General features: G+C 45.5%; 1 protein-coding gene across 6 annotated transcripts in view; it reads right to left on the reverse strand.

Moving 5' to 3' along the window:
* The window catches only part of Map2k5 (mitogen-activated protein kinase kinase 5), a 226,839-nt gene that overhangs the window by 22,189 nt on the left and 185,708 nt on the right, over nt 1–18,942 (reverse strand). For all 6 annotated transcript variants that reach the window (XM_021230404.2, XM_013117467.3, XM_021230405.2 and 3 more), the window contains 2 exons: nt 14,714–14,775; nt 11,369–11,414 (listed from right to left, as the gene is read on the reverse strand). In XM_021230404.2, coding sequence (XP_021086063.1) covers nt 11,369–11,414; nt 14,714–14,775 — 108 coding nt within the window. The remainder of the gene's footprint in view (nt 1–11,368; nt 11,415–14,713; nt 14,776–18,942) is intronic.

The following is an 18,942-nucleotide window of genomic DNA, read 5'->3' on the forward strand; positions in this document are numbered from 1 at the left end:
ATTCTTCCTTAATGCATCACAGTCACAAAGTTCTGTGCAGTCATTACTTTTATGTCTGTCAAGCTGGTCCTAAGAAAATAAACTGAGGTAGCAACACTGACCAGTGGGGATATCAGAGAGTGGCACTTTCCTTAGGAGCTGAGCTGTGTTTCACATGTGTGTGTAGATAGTGATGACTGTACATAAATACCCGCCCTGTCCTGTGAGGCCTGGCTCACTGGCCTTTCCATTCACAAGGTCTTCTCAGATACCCAGGGCCAAGGGACACCCTTTCTTCTCAGAACTCATTCTACCCATCAAATAAATTCCTATTATTTCAACTCAGTAGCCATTTGTTGAGTGTTGGTCTCAGGCTGGGCTAGATGCTACAGAACCAAAGAGGGTGATAAACGGGACTTATCTGGGTTACGACTATCACCAGCTACAGTGGGAAGGGAACATGCTAGAGAAAGGCACTTCCTTCACCACAGCAGCCTGGAGGGAACAGGGGCTGAATGTTGGTGACTGAGTGAGAGTTAACCATGTGGCTGGGGAGTGGGCTGTGGCATAGGACAACGCTGCAGACACCCAGAGACTGTCAGCACTGGCGGCTGAGGCAAAGAACAGGGGTGAGGGTATGTGTCTGAGGGAGGGTTGGGTGCCCCTGTCAATTCTGTCAGGAGCGGCTGATTTATCCTCATCTCTCCTGCTATGCTGCAGGCCGAGTTGAGTTAGGACCCAGGGTCCACCTGAGGCCCTGTCCCATAGCTGGCTGGGATACTGTGTACTGAGTTGGGGCTCACGACACAAACTTGGTGAGTGCTCACTGGAATTCTCTCTTTGTACCTCCACAGCAGAGAAAGCTTCCGAAACAGCCTGTACCACGAGTGCAGGAAGCTATAATCTCACTGGCCCCCAAAGCCCACCATGCTTGCCTCCAGGTGCTTAACCCACTTTTCAGGAACCCAGCCCAGGCTCTGCAGACCTCCTGACAGGGGGCCAGACTTGCTCTGGAGAAAGACCTTTCCAGCATCTGCCAGCATCTAGGGTTGCCGGTCTGCCTCCCGAAAGCTAGAGGGAGAGCATTCCAGAGGCAAGGCTGTGGCTTAAAAAAAAATCATGTTTAATTTAAAAATTAGAAGCTGGAGCAGGCTGTGAGCACAGGGGTTGATTGAAACAAAATTTAAATTCCTGTCAAGCCCATTTAAACACGGGGGCCCTTCATAGACAATTAGCTGCTCCCTGTGAGTGCTGAATAAACTCAGGCCTGGTCACTGTGAGAAGACAGGCGCCTACTGTGAGGCGCTGGAAAAAAATTAACTAAAATCAGGCGGTATGAAATATTTAGCCTTCCAGTATATCACAGGGGTCTGCAAGTGTAAACAAGACAAAAATCGATTCCTTGGTGCCCTCAAATCAATCCCCAAAATGGCGAGGGCATCTGCTTTTGCTAAATTTTGTTTACATCGGCAGATTTGCCTTAATTGCGGTTGTTTATCTCTCATGGTCCCTGGGGCCCTAATCTCCCGATTACTAATACTTAACACTCATTTCACATCTAAAGCTACTTCTAATCCTCAACAGGTTTGGGGGGCTCTTAGAATTATTGAAGCCACAGAGGCGGGGGATGCAGCCTCTTTGTGAAGGGCCCATTTTCCTATCTACTACCAGCTGGGCCCAATCATCACCAGGGAGGACAACAAAGGTGCTAAAAGGCTTCCTCCACAATGACTGCTGCTCCACTGGGGACTGAGCCATGAAAAGGAGCTTTGATGGGAAATCTGAACAAGAGGCTAAAGCAGTCCAGCCAAATAAAGTTACTGTCATAATCAAATGCTGTCAATCACCATGAAAATCCAATTAAAAAACGTCTCGGCACAGCCCTCTTAAGTAGAAAAATGTACCCTATTTATACAAATTTTTGTCAACTCCACACCGATCCCACAATTAGAAAGTCCTGCTATTAATTGAATCCCCCTCCCCGGCAACTTTAGCCAGAGATGCAGGTCGTGCCGAAGCCTTCTTAGGGAGCCAAGACAAACACAGGCTATTGTGTACAATTAAGAGTTAATCGGGTTACATTTGAAAATTCCATTTTTATTTGTGCCAGGGGAACCTTTGCTCGAATAAATGAAGGGTTCCTATTCTCCGGCTTTAGAATCAGTGACCATTTATACGGAGAGAGCAGAGGAATGGTAAAGCAGGATACAGGGAAGAAACTAGTCCATGCGCCAGCAAATGTCTCTCGGTAGACCGGGGCCTGATGTTTAATTCGAATCTTGAAAATTAAATAGAGGATGGGAGGCCCAAATGTCTGCACTGTCTTTCTATAGTCTCTAAATGGCCATGCGAACCTCAAATTATCTGCAGACAGGTTTAGCACCCCTCCCCAACTGTATCTGAATCGTAAGACTCCCAGTCCCCAAAGGTCTCGCTCAAAACTGCTACAAATTAAAAAGCAAACAACCCATTAAACAAATCCAGCTGGCTACAACTGTAAACAGGAGGCTTCTCATATTTTTTTCCCCAGTCCCTCACATTCCTGGTTAGATGCATTAATAATTGATAAGAATTGCATCTATTTATCAGTGTGTTCTCACAGGGAAAACAACTTTGCTATCTTCAACAGCAATTCCCAAGTCCTGGGGACTGGCTTTCAGATCCTTCTGTAGCTTCAACAGCCAACCATTTCTGGGCTTCTGCAACCTGACACTATTCCTGTGAGCACAGGCAGGAGGGTGGTGTGCTCACCATGGAGACCTGGGTCTCTCCTTCTATTATCTCATCAGGAGAGGAGGGTGCTGGCCAGCAGGTCTCCTTTAGGCCTTAGCTTGAGAATGATCTCTTGATTTGGAATGACAGTGGCGTGGAGCAACCCCTGCTTAGCACTCCGGGCTGTTCCCACCTCAGGGATAGGATGAGACACTGTTTGCTCTGCTGTTGATGACCAGGCCCCACTGGCTTGTGAACCCACCCGAATGAGCTCTCCCAGCAGGGAGTCAGACAAAAACTTTTAACCAGACCAGGTACTATCGTATGGGTATGTCATAATTTCCAGGGATTGCCTGTCCTTGGGAGAGTTTCTTCTGGGGACGTGTCCTGTTTGTCTCCAGCTGTTCCTGTCAGAGCAGCGTTTATTGACTGGATTAGCGAGAATGGTGCATGCAAAGAATGATCAATAGCATTTAGTCTGATTGATAGGCAAGGCCTGAGATGGGCACTGAATTATGAGACCATGCTCTTCCTTCAGCAGACTTGCAATCTAGTTGGAGAAAAAAAGCGAGTTTTGTTAAACAGTGAGCGTTCCCTCTGGCTGCCCCTTCTAATCACCCAGAGGGCTGTAAAGGACAAAACAAAAACGTGTTTGTTCCTTGACCAAAGGGCTGGGGATATTCAGTCTAGTTAGAGCCCTCACAGGTCTTATCGAAGCCTCTCAGCTGAATGTGTCGAGCTGTGAGGGCTGACTGTGCACACACTGACTGCCTCTGGACAGATTAGCGTGTCACCGGGTGCTGCTCAGAGTGGGGACTGAGCCCTGCCAGGGGTACACCTGTAAAAGCAGCAGACCTTGAGAAGGAACAGGGCCATCTTCTCGGCTGGACACCCAAAAGCAGAACCTTCAGGCATCTCAGTGCATTCAAGGAGGGGATTGTGGGCAACAGTGCAGCTCCCACAGCCTCCAGCAAATTCGACATGAAGGGAAGAGGTCAGCCATTCCTCCTCCTGCACTAAGGCATCCCCTCTCTTTGTGGGTGATGACTGCAATACCTCACTGTGCCCTGAAGTGAGATGCTGGGAAGATGACAGCTCCACGACAGACTGCAGGCTCAAACAGGTAAGTCTTAGCCATAGTAACAGACCAGACTTGGAGCCATAGGGTGGCTCAGTGGTTAGGGTGCTTGCTGCCAAGCCTGACCTTCTGAGTTTAATCCCCATGGTCTACATGGTGAGAAGTGATCCCTGAAGAGTTGTTCTCTGACATCCACACATGTGCCATGACACTTGGACATACAAAGAACGAACAAACAAATACATACACGTAATTAAAAGAGAAAGGGATCTGACTTGAAGGATGGGGGAGTTATCCTCATCTGGAAATGAGAACTGTCAGATCACCATGACTAAGGCTAGGCTATTTCCATCAGTATCTTGCCATGTGCATGCATAAAACACACAAACAAGAATACATATACACCTGTAAACACACATGTACACATACATGTGTTTATTCCTAAGGTCTCATAGCGGTCACATCTAAGGAGGAAGGAAGACTGTTTGCTAGGGTTGTAATTCGTCTTGCTGAAGTGCTAACATGGCATCAGAAATTCAAATTAAAGCTGACTGATCTAGTGCTGTCTCAAGCACCCAGCCTGTGACTCTGGCGTTGTGATTACATGCAGTTAAAATGCTAACGTGAGTTTCACTAGAGGGTTCCTGTGCATAAGGAAACATAAGCATTACTCCAATGGCCTTTAGAAGCTGAGGAGGAAAAAGAGATGGCACAGCTGTTAGCTGGGCCCTGTTTGGAGCCACCACCAGCCAGAAATACCTTTTGTGCCTGTAGGGGCCCTCGTCAGGACTTTTGCCTGTAAATTCTGGGTATCACAGCTAATGAGTGTATGGGCAAAGTACAGAACCCAAGGGAAAAATGAAGTCAGACACTCAGGAACATCCTGCAAACAGGTTTGTATGTGGTAGGAATGTTGGTATAGGTCTGTAACTCTGGACTGGGATTGAGGCGGACCTCAAGGAAGGGAGAGGAGCGGGTATTTAAAAGAGTATAGCTTTCCCTCAGCACAGCGGTCCTCGAGCACCCATGGGGGCTATGGAAATGTGCATTTTCTGGCCTTCAACCTCTTCAGTAGGGTGTGGACAGGCTGGGCTCTGAGCTTCCAGAAAGCTCAGCATCTTCCCACCTTTGTGTCCACCACAGAGGACCTCCTGTTCTCTGCCTTTCTTCAGCTCCTCTACCTGCCTCCACGGAACCCTGGTCACCCCGTTCCTTTTGGTCTTTCTTGTTAATGAATGCTCTTGTTATTAAGATAGCAGAATAAAAATAATCTTAGTTTTCCAAGTGCATCTTGCCTTTGCTGGTGATCAGAAGGTCTGTGTCTCATGGCAAGCAAAGACATGTGTGTGAACCCCAAAGTCATGCTGGGACCTGAGTGCAGGAGGGACCAGAGTCTAACCCGGTGCACCTTTGCTCTTTGAAAGGAACTATACAGATGTCTGATTTATTATACACTTTGATTAATTGAGAGAATAACCAACCACAGTATTTGAAAATGTAATTACAATCAGGTTCAAGCAAACAGAAAAGCTACCAGTGACAATTTAATTTAGAGGAGTTAAACAAGTTAACATCTCTTTGCAAGTAATTAAATGTTTAAACAGGTTTTTCTGGAGCAGTTTGGTGTTTATTAGCCCCCAAACACTCCCACCCCTCCTACACAAAGCCTTCATGGAGAAATCTGAGGCCTTCATGTTTGCAGCTGGGATCAGGTGGAGGAATCGAACATCCAAAAACCCTGTTGTGATTACGGCCGAACCCCTCCCCTAAGGCCCACTCCTGCTTGTATATCCAACCCCACGATTTACGTGGCTCCTAAGCAAATTGTGACATTCTAATGGCAAACTGAGCCCCAGGTTGCTTCTCAGGAACAGAAAAACCAAACTGGGGGAGAGGCTAACTCAGGATACCCTGTTCTGGAATGCACAGAGAGATACACCGGGAAGCGCACAAAACAACAGGCATTATTAGAACCTACAGAGAAAACCCATGCTTTTAAACAGTTACCGAAGCAGGATAGTAATAGCGTAAAGACAATTTCTGTGCCAGCTTGTTTTTCTGAAATTCTCTCTGCCACTGAATGGCGAGAACAGATAATAACTATTAGTAAATCAAACTCCTCTGCAATATCCAGCTGTGCCTCACGCATTTACATACAGATAGAATGGGTATATGTTTTTAATATGTATGGGATCCGTACTTTTCCCACAGCCCAAGTGCCTGCTACAAAGGAGGAGGAGAATGGATTCAGATCAGCGTGAGATAATAAAGTGGCCTCGATAAAGTATTAGCCTGCGATTGATCTCAAACCGGGACGCTGCTTTCTTCTGACCTGATTACTTACTATGCATAGATTCCATTAAATAGAGCTTAGACTCGGGAAGCGCTAGGAAATGCTCTAAATGCACCTAAGGAAGGATCTTTGGCACTGAGCCCCGATTGTAACTGTGGGTGCCTGTGGCCCTCATCCGCCTGCTCCTGACTGATGACCCTCACTGGGGACAGGCTGGGAGGTTAAAGGGTTGCCTGACAGCTGGTGGGAGCCTGGCAGAGTCCCACTGGGCGGAATCTTCCTTTCCCTCCCCCACCCTGAGCAAGCACCCTCCCTGTGAGTGACTAGCTCCTCCTGAGCTGCTTGTCTGGCCTTGACAGGAATCTGGAAAGAGCAAATTGGGGAGGTAGCCTGGGAGCTGAACAGTCACTGAGGGTCAACAGTCCTTTTGAAAAGCTGGTGACAACTACGAATTCCTCTTTTCAGGAAAAAAGAAATGCAAATCTGCACATGAACACAGGATTCTGCCTGTGATCTCAGGCTCTTCACAGATTTCCCTGGTCAAGGTCCTCTGATCCACTACATCTCCTGGCTTTGCAGACAAACATGCTGACATGGAAAGGGAAAGTCATTGCTTCGGGGTGATACAGGGAAGGACTGTGGCTCAGATCCTTGCCAAATCACAGCCTGACCTTCATTACCACAGAACCTAAAAGGAAACATTTGCTTTAGATGCAATTCTTTGTGGTTTGCAGATGCAAACTGTTTACATAGGAATGTTCTGCACCCTAGCTTCTTTTTAAACATTTAAACATACAATTTGAATAGCGAAATAAGACTTGAACTCCCATCTCAAGTTGCCCCTCTGCGCTCTAGTTTAAGGATCTAATGCATGATGGGGAAATTTCTTCACCACCTTTGTAGTGTTTCCCCCTCTCCTCTCAAGTCCCACCCAGAAGCTGACTGGCTGTCTGACGCCTGCTGAAGGGTTTGTCTTCCACCTCCTTAGTCTCCACGGCCTGGAAGCTCTGTCAAGGTTTCCTGGTACAAGGCTACAGAGCCCAGAAGCATCATTTGGTTCTTCACACGTGGACTCAAGACTACAGGAGCAGAGAGAGCTGGCACATCAGCACTCTGAAAGCTCACGACTGCCTTTACTTCCTGGGGTTTAAGGCTGACTCCTGACTTATGTATTAGGCTCTTGGTGGCTGAAGAAACCTCATTGCCCTCAGCACAAATGACTTCCCTGCAGTTGAACAGGATGTGCAACTCAAGAGCACTTACTCAAGCAGAAGGGTCTACACAGACAGGGTTCTGTGCTGCTCTGATGCAGAGTGAGTCCCTTCTGTTTTAACACTGGAGTCGCTAGAGTCTGCCCAGCTGGTGATATACTGCCCAACTGAACTCCACCTTTGTGGATTTGGAAGTCTACAGGCCAAGGTCAAAGGGGTTTCTGTGCCAGCAGGCACTAGAGGCTTCCACTGCTCTGAGAAGGTGTGGGGTGTACACACATGGGTGCTTTGCCTGTTCCGTCGTTAGCCTGGAATGGCCCCTTGAAAATAACGCAGTCCAACCCAGCCTTCAAAAGTGCTTTTCACACACTACCCTCTCCACACAGCATTTCCCTTAACCCTCTGGTGAGTCCCACCCATCTCATGTTGCTCCTTTAAAACTGCTACTTCCTTGTGGTCGGCCTGGCACTTGCCCTCTCCCCTGCGAGACTCTACCTGTATGGTTAGCTGTCCCCTGAAGGAGCTGCTGGGACAAGCACAGACTCTGCTCACAGTGGTCTTTAAATATCTGAATTTGCTTATCTGCCAGGCTCTGTGATCTCAGGAGAGAACAGAGATGTCAATGATGAAAACTTTGAGCGTGTTATTATCTGTGTGTTGTCTGCACAGGTGTGAGAGGGTGCCTAACCTGTGGACGCGGAGACTGGCAGTGGATGTCCTCTTCTATCACTGTCACCTTTATTTTTTGAGACATTGCACCTGGAGCTCACTGATTGGCTAGACTGGCTGGAGCTCACTGATTGGCAAGACAGGCTGGAGCTCACTGATTGGCTAGATTGGCTGGAGTTCACTGATTGGCAAGAGAGGCTGGAGCTCACTGATTAGCAAGACTGGCTCGCCAGCGAGCCCCTCTCAGGAGCTTCCTTTCCTCACTTCCAGCACTGGAATCTTAGGTACATGCCACGCTCCACTTTTAAATTTTATTTAAGTTTTTAATATTTGTACATGGTGTGCTTGTGTGGGGTGTACATGTGTGCTTGCATATGCAGCCGGAGAAGAACATCACTCTCCATCTTACTCCTTTGAGACAGTGTCTCTCACCTGAAGCTCTCCTTTTCAGCGAGGCTGCTGGCCAGTTACCTCCTGACACCTGCCTTTGTTTCTTTTTTTTTTTTTGAGACAGGGTTTCTGTATATAGCCTTGGAACTTGCTCTGTAGACCAGACTGGCCTCGAACTCACAGAGATTTGCCTGCCTCTGCCTCCTGAGTGCTAGGATTAAAGGATAATGGTTTTTAAAGCTCGATATTGGGTACTTGGGTCTGAAAGGTTATTTAACTAAATACAAAGTCTGAATGCTGCTGTGTGCATGGCCAGATCCTGGGTCCAGAGTGATCTGGACCACCCAGTCACAACCACACCTGGAGTACATATGAGAGTTTCTTCCTGTGACTTGGAGGCTGCTGACCTACAGGGAAATTTTGACAATTCTGTGGGCCCTGAAGCAGACACAGCTCAAGTATAGCCCTCTCTGGCACCCTGCTGGCTGGGGTTACTGTACTTAGGAGACAAATTGCCCCCATTTATAAAAAGGCACAGCTCCCTCCACTCCCACCCAGTGACAAATGAGCTCTATAGCTCTTGTACTCCAGAGGAGGCTCTTGTCTTCAAATGGGAGCACCATCAAATAGGTTGTAGGCGGGGGGGGGGAGGGGGAGGGGGGAAAAGAGAAAACTAAAGCTATTAATATGTTACAAGGAGTAAAGAGATGGTTCCTTAAGACTGGGTCTCTAGAATGATACTCAGGCTCAAGACAAGGGACAGCCTATTCTCTTTCCAACTCCCTACTGGGTCCAACTTTTAACCAAAAGCAGACAGGCAAGTCTCCATCACCCTGACCACTGTGGCTTCCTCCCCATTGTTTGTTCCCTCTTCATCAAGTTTTTTTTTAATTTTTAATTTTTTTGAGACAGGGTTTCTCTGTGTAGCCTTGGCTGTCCTGGAACTCGCTCTGTAGACCAGGCTGGCCTCAAACTCATAGAGATCCTCCTGCTTCTGCCTCCTGAGTGCCAGGATTAAAGGCATGTGCCACTACCGACCAGCCCAAACAATGATTTGCCTCCCTTCTGCTATACTTCTGAGGATAAATTTTGCCAAAATCTTAATAGTGAATACTGTTAAATAGAAAATTAAGAAAGGGCAGTGTTTCATGTGACTTTATTTTTCTTTATTTGTTAAAAAATATATTTGTTAATTAAAAAGATGGGGCAGCACATTTAAGTGATTAAAAAGCTGTGCCTACTTTTACCCTTATTTTTAGGACTTGTAACCCTACCCTCATGGGGTGTTCCTCACTCACACAAACATCCACATGCATTTACCGGTGCACACATGAATTGCAGATGTTTTATTTCTAAGTGGCCAGCTCACTCGAGCATTGAACTTGCACATAGGTGTCTGTTTTATGAAACCCTTTTCTTTGTTTTAATAGCCAAGCTATCCAGCCATAGCACAATAATGACCAGGTAAATGAGACTCCATTTCTTGAACCTGCTCCAAGCTTTCTCAAATGTGACTAACTACAAGCTCTCCCAAACCATCAGAGACCAAGCAAACAAAGCCCAACAACAAATAACCAATAAAAACCTCAAACCATTTAAATAGCAAGCCAAACAAAACATGAGACCTGGACATAAGGCCCACAGTTACAAATTGCAAAGGTTTTGGGGATGAATTCTTAATTTGATGCCTTTAAGAAAAACTGCCGGGCTTTGGTGGTTCTTGCCTTTAATCCTAGCACTGGGGAGGCAGAGGCAGGTGGATCTCTGTGATTTCGAGGCCAGCCTGGTCTACAGAGTGAGTTCCAGGACAGTCTCCAAAACAATACAGAGAAACCCTGTCTCGAAAAACAAACAAACAAACAAAAAAAAAGTGAGACCTAGTCCAGTGTGCCAGTGTGCCATGAAATAGAAATGTACCTGTCAGTGACATCAAAGGGACATGCCTTTTGTGACGATGGACTCTATTGTACACAGAACTTGGGTGCTTAGAACAAAATCCAAGGAACAAAACCCTCTTAACCAAGAAGAGTAAAATTACTCCTTGTTTAAAGAGGCCATGGTTGACTGATTGCAGTCACCTGAAGACAGGGAGTAATACCAAGTGCAGGACACAGTAGGCTGTATTCACTCCGCCTAGTGCTGTTCTAACAGCTCCAACCCTCAAATCAACACTCTGTAGTAAATGAACGACCATTTGGGAATTGAAAGGGACCATCTCTGCCCCTTTTACTGCTTGAGTAAAACCTGTCGTTTGAATCAAAGCAAGCTTGAAGTCGAGAACACATTTCCAACAACCTCACAGTCTCTGTTTCTGAGGAAAGACCACAGATTCACAGTAAACTGATCTCATTTCATTCTAGGTGAATCAAGAAGATCCCATGCTACATCACGATTCCCTGGAGGATCGCACTACACACTACAGACTTCTCTTGCTGTCTTTTGTCACCAGCCCTGGATTTCTGAAAGGCAGTAACAGCAAATGCACTAATTGTGATTCCTGAGTGAAGCAGATGAAGAGAGCTCTTCATGAAGCTTCGAAATGGTGGAACGTTTTAATTTTCAAAAGTGAGACCTAAGTCCCAGGGTCTGAGCTTCTGAAATACCTATCCAGAGCTGGGGATCGGGTCAGCAGGAGTCCTTCCCTGGTTCAGTCTCCAGCATGGAAAGAAAATAAGAAAAACCCTACCCAATGAGGTAAATAATGTTGACTCTCTAGCCTGTGGATTTTTTAAATGTCCAGGTTTTAGGGAGGCAGGGCTTGGGGGCAGATATATGTATCACAGGGTAGCCTCACTTATAGCCGAGGCTAGCCCTTCAGTTTCTGCTCCTCTTGCTTCTACCTCTCAAATGCCACAATCACTGGTGTGAGCAGCCAGGGTAGGTTAGCAGGTGCTGTCGACAGATTCCAGGGCTCTGAGCATGCTGGGCAAGTGGTCTACCAAGGGAACTACATCTCCAGTCAGAATCTGTTGTAATGTTGAACATAAACGGTGATCTGAAGAACTCTAACATGCCACCTAAGAAGATTTCACTCACCATCAGTTCCTCGGGTGCTGGTCTTTCTTTGGGCTGTTTCCTCATGCTGCAGTAGGAAGACAAAAGACCCTCATTCATATTGGTAATTTTTTTACTGTTAATTTACACCCCTTTCTGCTGGAATTTGGATGTTTGTAAAATGTTGCGGGATATTTGATAACACTACGAAACTCAGAGACTGTGTTAATAAAGTTAACCTTGGATCAGGGGGTGGAGTCAGTGGCTAGTTGACAGGAACTAGCCATAGAGAAGGCAGAGGAGCCAGGAATGTGGATAGAGAGAGACACAGGAAGGAACAGGGAGGGACTTAGAGGTTCAGGGGTCTTTTTGGTTTGTGACTAGTGGAGAGACACTTTTCTTGAGCTGGCTATTTCTCAGCTTCTCTGATCTAGCAGGTTTTCACCCCAACATCTGACTCCTGAGTCTTTCTTGGTAACAGAATGATAGAGGCTTAGTTAAAACCTACATTTGGTGACTGTGGCAGACGGCTGCAGGTGGTAGTCAAAATATCAGTAGATTATGGTGTGCTACTAAGCCAACAGAAAACCAACATCTCAATGCTTGTCCAAAGTACTAACACACACTCCCCATCTAATGCTGGCCAAGAGCCAGACTTCTGGGGATACCGTGAATCAGAATTCTTTTACTAAAGTTAGTGTTGAAATAAAGGTAAGTTTGCCTGTCTGTATGTATGTGTTGCACGAGCCTGGAGCCCACAGAGGTCAGAAGAGGTGTCAGATCCCCTGGAATTGGAGTTACAGGTGGTGGGTGCTGGGAACTTACTGCAAGAGCATTAAGTGCTCTCAATCACTGAGCATCCATGCCTCTAGTCCTGTAATTCTATTTTTGAAATCATCGTGGAAAGAGCAGCCATATTCTCTTCCTCAGTTGCCAACTTATTTCAATCTGAAATTCAGGGAACACTAACTTCTATTTTGGTCATTGGGATAAGAAGGAGAAGAGAATGGTGATAAGTCACACGAGAAAACACTCTTTGGTTGTGGTGCTCAATGATGAGCTGTAAATACAGGCCAGAAGTACAGATGATGCTACAGGACCACAGATGGCTCCTTACACATCTTCTTGACTTGCATTTGTTTTAGCTAAAATGCAAGGTGATGAATCATTTCACAGTTGTAAGACAGTTAAGTTTTGTTAAGCCCCTAAAAGACCGACATTCGTCATGAAAACTCTTTCCTGTCCTCTCTCCAGTAGCTATAATTAGTAGTGGTTGCATGTACTCAGCTACGTGATGGGGACCACAAATGGTACAGAGGTGACTGTGAGCAGCTGCTGACCTGTAGCTGCGTTTGTTCTAAACGTAGAGAGCCTTTGTGAGATGAAGTCATGAAAAAGAGACTGCTGTATTTGCTGACAGTACTTTTTTAAATAGAGAGATTTAATGATTATTTGGTAAACAAGAACCATAGCTATGAACCATTAATGACATCGAGGACATTTGCCTTCTCTATAAATAACCATATGCACCTCTCAAATGTTGCATCCATTAGCAAGTGATTCAAGCTGTCTCACCAGTGGAGTTGGTAACAGTCCTAATCTGACATTCCAAAGTAGCTGTATCTCTTGGGAAAACAAGGCTATTACCCACAATCACTTCTGTTTCGGCTGACATCTGTGGAGATTTCAACACAGGTTATCCCTCCCCCGTCTCCATAAAACTTTTATATAACAGCCAATTAATGTTTTGGATGGGAGGGAGGTAAAGCTTCTCGCACTATTCTCCCTGGTTGCGCAGCTCGCTCCACCTCCAGGTTGGTCTCAGACCACACAGAGACCATGCGGATGTTGGAAATCCAACCTCCCTCTGTGATGCCCAAAGCCAGGGTTCCAGGCAGCCCAGAATTGAGTGTGTTTCCTAATTTCTGCATAAAGTGGGCATGATGTACTTCTCAGTGTTTTCAGGAATTGCTGTATAGGAAATTAAGAGATTAATCTGTCTCTGGACAAGGGCTCTGGCGTACAGTTTTAATGAGCTTCAAGAGCTCACGAGCCTGGTGTTTAATTAATAAGCATTTTCCCTGAGTATGGAATGCTTTGAAAACAAAAGATTTTTGGAGTAAAAATAGTTTCTAAAAGCTACAGAATATGATGTAAGTATTTTAAGTAAATAGAAGCAATTACAATTTTTAGATCTGGGGGAAATTTTCTTCCTCATTTGTTTCTGGTGGAATATAAACCGTATGAGACATTTTCATTAAGAGGTAACATATTACACTCAGTCAAAAAGGTGATAAAGCTTGACATTTATATTAAGGAATATTTCTTGGTTTCACTTTTGTGTAACCATCAGATGGATCATGAGAGGGGGGAGGGGACAGCGCACAGACATTCTAGTTGAGCAAGGACTCTGAGCAGCTACCCACACCACCTTGGAGCGCCTTAGAGCAAAGGTTTCTTCTGGCAGGGGCTGCCTGTGCACCTTGCAGGAAGGGTGAAGGATGGAGAGGAGCCAGGGAATTAGGAAGGAGTTTCAGAATGGTTGGTGTGTCCTGCCTCCTGCCCTGGAGATCATCATTCCAGTGTCCCAAATTGTCTCCTCTCTCTGGGGTAATTCCCATGCTGGGTGAGCCTGAGGGCAGGGGAGCAACTGGCCTCCAGAGGCCACACCAGCAGGATTGGGAGATGGTAAAAGAAAGATGTGTCCTGTCCGCAGGAAAAGGCAGAGGGCTGGGAAAGAACCCTGGGGTGAAAACTGTCCTTTTCTTCAGGGTAAAACACTAAGGCCGTGCTAGGAGGCTCCAATGATCCCTTGTGCAAAATCCTGGATTTCCTCTCAGTTCCTCCAGGATGTAGTGGGTTCAACAAAGGTCTCTATGGTCTCTTTAACACAAAACTTCAGTGAGACGTGACCCTAGGATTGTGTTTAAAATATATACCCGAGGACAAGTTATTTACTAAGAATCAGGTGAATTAATAAACAGCTGCTTCTGCTAAGTAACAGTTTTATGGGTAACTTGAGGTTACATTTAAAAAAAAGTTTCATAGGTCTATCAATAAGGGCTATAAAATTATGTATATTTTGGGAAGAAAAAAAAACCAAAGAGGATAGCAACAGTGTCTGTGTTGGAGGAATCCCCTTCTCAGTAGTTCATTAAGGAACAGGGTGGAGGGAGGCTCTGAAATTTGTCCACAACCCTTTGTGTACATAACATTTACATAATCTAAACAATTTCTTGGCTTTGATGCCCCAGCTGCCCAAGGCCCAGAAGTCCCTCCCATCTCCAAAAGGAAGCAGGGAGAGTCACAAGGTCTCCCAGAGCCTCGGAGTTAATGGCATGTATCATTTACATTGAGGGCATGACGGGCTTGCAAACGGGGACTCACCACTGAGTGATGAAATGTACGAATGGCTCCGAGAACTCTCCAAGCGGAAGGACTGGTGAATCCTGGGAGGGAGGAGGAAACAAGTCACCCAAAGTCACCACAACACTTTTTCTTCTTTCTTCCTCTTCTGCCCTCCACCCACACCTCACAGAGGAGCTGCAATGGAGGAAGGCCTCATCCAATTAGAAGGACTGGCAGCACCCTCCTCCACACAGCCAAGTAAAGATGCCAAATTTCAAGCCACACACATTTCACAATGGTGAGAAACACGAGAGCAGAGAGGGAGGGGAGGTGAAAAAAGGACAATGATAGCCACGGGGTAGAAAGGAAGGTAGGGAAAGTGTAAATGAGAAATTAATGATTATTTAAGTAACACACAAATGGTCTTGTAATTAACAAAGAGCTGGGAAATTATTCTTGTTTTGACCTTTGTTTCTTTTCCTGGATTTGCTATTTATTTACCCTTCCTGTTATTTACATTTTATTTGTATATCTGACTGCTTTTAACTGCTTGCCCCTTGCTGCATATTCGCACAGTGCATTTGTGTTTTAATTTAAAAGTAATACCCTTTAGAGGGTGGGTTGTCTCCTGAGAAGGGGTTTCAGCCTTTCTGCCAGTCTGGGTGACTGTTGTGTCAGGGAGCCCATGAACTGGGGACATAATGAGAAACTCCCACATCTGCAACCAGGCAAAAAACCGGGAGTGGCGGTGGGAGCAACTCAGAAAGAGCAGAAAACTACACGGCAACAAACGACTGGGCTTCGTGACCCAGGGAGAGAACCCCATTGCCATTCGCAGAGGAAGGCTTTAAGAATTTAGGAGTTTTTCCACGAGTGACAGAGAGCGCCGCTGTGTTTATAGCGTGGCAGCTCAGGATGTAATGAAATTACACTGCAGAGTACTTCAACAGTCATCTCATTAGGCCTACAGTTGGAACAAGAGAGCCACATAAAGTAGGCAGCTGCAAATGACTCCATTCTCATCTATTCTCATTTGCTATTAAAAATACCTTTCGGCGCCTTTTTTCCCTCCCTGACATCCCCACACAAAGTGCCCTGCAAAGTATGATACATGCACCTATTTAAATTAACAAAGGAATGACTTATTTTAATCTCACTGTGCTTTGGAGTGCTTTGGCCATTTGGATGAGCAATATATCATTACATACAACCTTCCAGCGCTGCAGGCTAGGAACTCAGAGCATGCAGCATTTGGTGGGAGCCAAACAATTTCTCTAGCACACAACTGTGTCAAATGCATGCATGTATTCATTATGGAGAACGAGAGGAAATAGCTTTGATGTCGTGGAAAGGAGAAGAAGATAAAAGCACCTCTGCACTATGCGTGTCATTATCAATGGTGGCAGATAGACACAACCGCACAGCCTCCTATGTGATTAGTAAATATACATATAATTGCTGTGGCCAATTATCAGAAAAATGAGATCGGTAATTACAAGACAGAAAATTAACTAGAACTCTTATTAAGGCTTTGTTTCCGATTCAAACAATTTGGAAACTGCTGGAAAATACAATTAAATCAAAAGGAACTGAGGGGGCCAAGGCAGCCAAAAAAAAAAAAAAAAGGTGTGTGTGTGTGTGTGAGAGAGAGAGACAGAGAGAGAGAGAGAGAGAGAGAGAGAGAGAGAGAGAGAGAGAGAGAGAGAGAGATGAACAAGATATATCTTGGCTTTTGCAAGTGTACCCTCTGAATTTATTCATCGAGATGGAGGGGACGGCTGCAATTCCAAACTTGAAATTGTCATCAGTAGAGACAGCCTTCCAGGAGGAAAGAAAACAAAGAGAAGGGGGTGTGAATAAAAGCTCATCAAGTTCAAAGCATCACTCACAGGCAATACACGGAGCGAGCGGGATAAGTGGCCACTCAAAAGGCACAAGCTCCATAACAGCAGACCAGCCTCAACACTACTGCAAAATGGCCACAGACTTCCCATTGGTTTGAAAAGCAAAAATAAAACAAGGTGCCAATTTCTGACCTGGTCTGTTCTGAGGAAAGTCATTGGGCGTGAGTGCGTGGGTGCGTGTGTTTGTGTGCGTATGTATGTGTGTGCATGTATCTTGCCTGGGTCAAATGATATTTTAACTGGCACACACTTTCAGTCCCAGTGTTCAAGAGGAAGATGGATCTGTTGAATTTAAGGTCTGGCTGGTCTACATAGGGATTTCCCAGATAGCCAAGGCTAGTAGTGAGACCATGTCTTAGAAAAAAAAAGACAAAGAAATCCCAGAAATGACATTTGTGTCTTCAACAACCATGACTGAGAAGGTAATTAAAAGTCAAAAATGCAAAAACATTACGGAATCTGATTCATGAAGATACACCTCTAATTATCCCTGTATGGTTCTTTTCTTTCTTGGGTATGTGTATGGTACTCTTTCTGAGTGCCAGTTGCTTAATTAATTAATTAATTAACTTATTATTTTACAAGACAGGGCTCTTACTCTGCAGCCCTGGTTGGCCCTGAATTCACAGAGATCCACCTGCTTCTGGCTCCTGAGTGCTAGGACTAAAGGTGTGCATCACCAAACACTGTCTAGTAGCTGCTTTCAAACCCAGTATTTAGGGAAATAAAGCTTAGTGTCTTAATGTGGCTGAATATTTACCAAGAATGTTAAACTTCTGGACTGGATTTCTATAAAGATCCTGTATAAAACATGATGCTAATGTAGCCTTCGCTTCAAGATGGGATGCCGAAAGTCAATTATGAACCAGAGTCTGGGCAGTTTGATGAAGGTGTCATTTTAACACAGCAGAAGGGAAATGAGACATGCAGCACCTTGCATGGATGTTTAATTTTATTTAAGACCTAATATTATAGCCTGTTACGTCCCTCATATTATAAAACTATGGAACACCGGGTGGTAGCCGTGAATAATTTATTTTACTTCTGAAGACACCAGCCCATGTTGAATTTGGAGAGTCATAGTGAGCAGATTCTCATCTCAGTGGGGCCTGGAAGAAATCACTCATCGGAGATGTGTGGGGGGACATTCTCATCTCATGTGCATGCCGCCAGACATTCCTTCTTCACTTTAAAATCCGTGTCTCTTGCCTGCCTCAAGAAAGGATGTTCCGAGAAGCAGAGGACTGGCTAGAAGGTGGCTGGAGGAAACCACATACAGAAACAGAGGCAAAGGTGGCCCTTAGAGAGAGCTTTGTGTTCCACAGAGCAGGCTGCTAACACAACAAGAGAGCAGATAGTCTGAGAATATTTACATTGCTGCAGAAATGCTTTCCAGCACAGTTTTCCTCCTCCTCCTCCTCCTCCTCCTCCTCCTCCTCCTCCTCCTCCTCCTCCTCCTCCTCCTCCTCCTCCTTTTTTTTGGAGACAGAGTTTCCCTGTGAAGCTCTGGCCATCCCAGAACTCACTATGTAGAACCAACTGGCTTCGAACACAGAAATCCGCTTGTCTCTGCCTCCTGACTGCTGAGATTAAAGGTGTGTGCTACCTCTGCCCAGTCATTTGTTCTTTTTTTTTTTTTAAATAGCATAAGAAGTTAGTGTAGCTCAGGATGAGAAAGACTTTCAGGAATCTGCCTATTTTGTTATTTTGTTCAAATTTTAGGGAAGGAGGGAAATCAGGCACGCTAAATTTGGGTTCTGGTTTCCCTAGGGTGTGTCAAAAGGGGAAGCATCCCATCAAGGGGGCAGGGAGCCAGAGGGGTCTGAAAGCCATCCTGAGGGATTGAGAGACTGCAGTAAAGAAGATGCTATGGGAGGAATGGTTAACACAAGTCTTTGGGACCTGGGCACTGGAAGTCACCTTAAGGGCTTTCTTTTTTAGAAGCTTTCTGTAAGCACCTAAGCATGAAGGTCTGGACCACAAGAGTAGGCACAACCTTAGCCAAGAGCTTTAACCTGAGATTTAAACCCCCAAACAACTTGACAGCCCTGGTAAGGGACACAAGCTGGATACTGTCACCGAGCAGGGAACTGCTGTATGACAGCAGCCACCATGAAGCATTTCAGTAAGCAGTTCTGGGCTTGCAGGGGGAAAGTCTGCCAGTTTCAGAGGTTTCATAACTATTTGGTCAGTTCCTTCTGCTACACAACGAACACAGGCTGCACACCAGAGAACAGCGAAGGACACTGGGAAAAAAGTTTGAATGATGCCTTTGCCTTGTGAGTAATGAACAGTTCAGCAAGGTCAACCCATTACAACCGAAACTGTTTAATTATTAATTATGCACAATCTCTGAGCAAAGGG

The sequence above is a fragment of the Mesocricetus auratus genome, unplaced genomic scaffold (genome assembly GCF_017639785.1).
Source record: "Mesocricetus auratus isolate SY011 unplaced genomic scaffold, BCM_Maur_2.0 Super-Scaffold_100691, whole genome shotgun sequence".
NCBI classification, from domain to species: Eukaryota; Metazoa; Chordata; class Mammalia; order Rodentia; family Cricetidae; genus Mesocricetus; species Mesocricetus auratus.